Source organism: Condylura cristata, unplaced genomic scaffold (genome assembly GCF_000260355.1).
Source record: "Condylura cristata isolate star-nosed mole 26May11 unplaced genomic scaffold, ConCri1.0 scaffold00030, whole genome shotgun sequence".
Taxonomy (NCBI): Eukaryota; Metazoa; Chordata; class Mammalia; order Eulipotyphla; family Talpidae; genus Condylura; species Condylura cristata.
Window position 1 is genome coordinate 23,513,911 of NW_004567131.1, and position 2,400 is coordinate 23,516,310.

General features: G+C 34.9%; 1 protein-coding gene across 1 annotated transcript in view; it reads left to right on the forward strand.

The window, feature by feature from the left end:
* The window catches only part of COMMD3 (COMM domain containing 3), a 3,928-nt gene extending 1,780 nt beyond the window's left edge, over positions 1-2,148 (forward strand). The window contains exons 3-7 of the mRNA XM_012731420.1: positions 37-109; positions 482-542; positions 629-685; positions 780-839; positions 1,783-2,148. Coding sequence (XP_012586874.1) covers positions 37-109; positions 482-542; positions 629-685; positions 780-839; positions 1,783-1,842 — 311 coding nt within the window. The 3' untranslated portion in view covers positions 1,843-2,148. The remainder of the gene's footprint in view (positions 1-36; positions 110-481; positions 543-628; positions 686-779; positions 840-1,782) is intronic.
* The last annotated feature ends 252 nt before the right edge of the window (positions 2,149-2,400 follow it).

Here is a 2,400-nt window from a genome sequence, read left to right on the forward strand (position 1 = left end):
TTTTTTTTTTTACCATTCTGCTTGCAAAAATATGTTATCTTTTTTTTTCTTCCCTCCCCCCCTCCTCTCTACAGAATAATAAGAATTCCCTAGAAATTCTGCTGGGAAGGTAGGTACTGTATAAGGTATCAAGCTGAGCCACTTTTCACTTGCAGGTATGAATGGAGAATGCTTGTGTGAAAACAGGGCCAAAAAAAAAAAAAACCCACAAAAACATCCAAACAGGGATCTTGACCAAAAGAAAAGGGACCAAAGGGCAAATGAAAAGAAGTTAAGCTAATGTTTTTAAAGATAAAGTTTATTGAGATAAGTAATACATTTTTACTATTCAGAACTTGAAAATTTAACATGGTTTTAAATTAAGAATGGATTAAAATTGTGTTTGGGTGTTGGTGAACTGTAGATGCCATTCTTAGTAAATATAATTGCTGATAAATTATTCTGTAGATAAGGTGTGCAAATTTGTCTTTGTATTTTTCAGTATAGGCAGATCTCTCCCTCATATAACTGATGTTTCTTGGCGTTTGGAATATCAGATAAAGGTAAAGTTTAACTCTTTGCAAGGGTAGTAAGGGAACTTTATTAAAAAATAGTTAAAAGTTGAAATGTATGTGTTGTGTTGTTTTAGACCAATCAGCTTCATAAGATGTACAGACCTGCATATTTGGTGACCTTAAATGTGGAGGTATTTATACATAAGCTCTTTTCCACAAAATAAATGTGTAAATGAAAATTTAAATTTCCTTGATTTAAATAAACTGCCTTTTTTTCTTCCCTAGAACACGGATTCACAATCCCATCCAGAGATTAGTTTTAGTTGCAGCATGGAACAATTACAGGTATAATATTAGATCTATGAGTATGTCTTTTGTTTTTGCAATGTTTGAGAATTATGCTTATGGTAAGTTCAAAGGAAAAAGAACATAATCAAGTGTAAATAGATAATGAAGGTCGGTTAAAGTTTAATGGTAAGGGGGGTTTCAAAAGCATTATTTTAACATTTAACATTTTTGGAATTAACATGTTACAATAGAAAATTAGCCTATATTTGCCATTCCCTTCCTATTAAAATAAACTTCTGAAGTTAGTATTGAGTGTAAAACTCTCCTATTTGTGTTGTTTGATCCAGTAGAACAAAGCAAAGTTAAGAGCATCACTTTGAAAATGACTTCTTTGCTTTTAGAAACTGATTTTAACCTAAACAAGATTTTTAAAGTATGGTTTTAAATGACCATAAAGGGAAAAGTATACATAGAATTCTAAAAGGGAAAAGTATACATAGAGTTCTAAAACTGTTTATATTGACACTCTAAAACTGGGAAGATTCAAAACTACAGTGATCAATGATTATGACAGTGAAATTATTTCTTACCATTTATAAAAAATTAAGATCACAACTTGAAAGTTTGATGAATTTGAATCTTTCAAAGGACATCTCATGTTTTAATGTAAACAGTCCAACTTTAAACTTTCAGAAAATGCAAATGTAGCATGATCTTTGTTAGATAACTTGAGAAATTTTATTTAGATGTATCTTGTCTGTTAAGAGCTTTCAGTAAGAAATCTTATTTCAAATCTGAAGGCAAGTTGCCAGTTTGAAGGTGAGATAGTTTAGGGAAAATCTTTTAACGGGTAATCATTTGTTAAAGGTTAAAAACCTCGTGGATTTTAAACTTGTTTAGAAAGTTGTCACCCGACTTTTTTCTTGCATCTCTCTCAAGCTTGGATCGGATTTTCCCGCGTTTTATCTTGAGAACGTGGGATGATTTACGTCTTTTTTAGGACTTAGTGGGAAAACTTAAAGATGCTTCAAAAAGTCTGGAAAGAGCAACTCAGCTGTAAACTGGGAAAGCTGACGATCTGCCTGGTCAAAAGGAAGACCAGAAATGTCTCGCTGTCGGCCGAACCATCGTTTGTGGGAGCTGGATGCCCTTCTTTCAGTAGAAAAAAGTTTTCGTTTGAATTTATGCCACTCATCAATTTTGAGACTTTTTTTTTAAACACTGTGAAAGTGTTAAGAGGGAAATTCTGCTTAAGTATTTGAATCATCTTTAGTGTTACCTGTACTTTGACCCATTTCGATCTTTTTCAAGTCTTACAAAAGGAAAGACAGTATTACATTCTCAATAAATGTTGTTTTCACAAAAAGAGTAGGGAGAGTTTATTCGGATTCGAATTAGCGTGTTATACTTTGGAGATGTAGAAGTGATTAGCGTTAACTTTTAACGATCACCTTTTCTCTGAACTAAACAGTGGGGAAGGAATGCGAACCCCGGGATCTGCTGAGGACCCCAGCCTCGAGACTTCGGGCGGCGGGCGAGGTAGTCCCGCGGCGGGAGCCAGCGGGTCCCGTTACCTACGCCCGAGGGCTCGCCCGCGGGTCACCCGAGGCCCGACCCG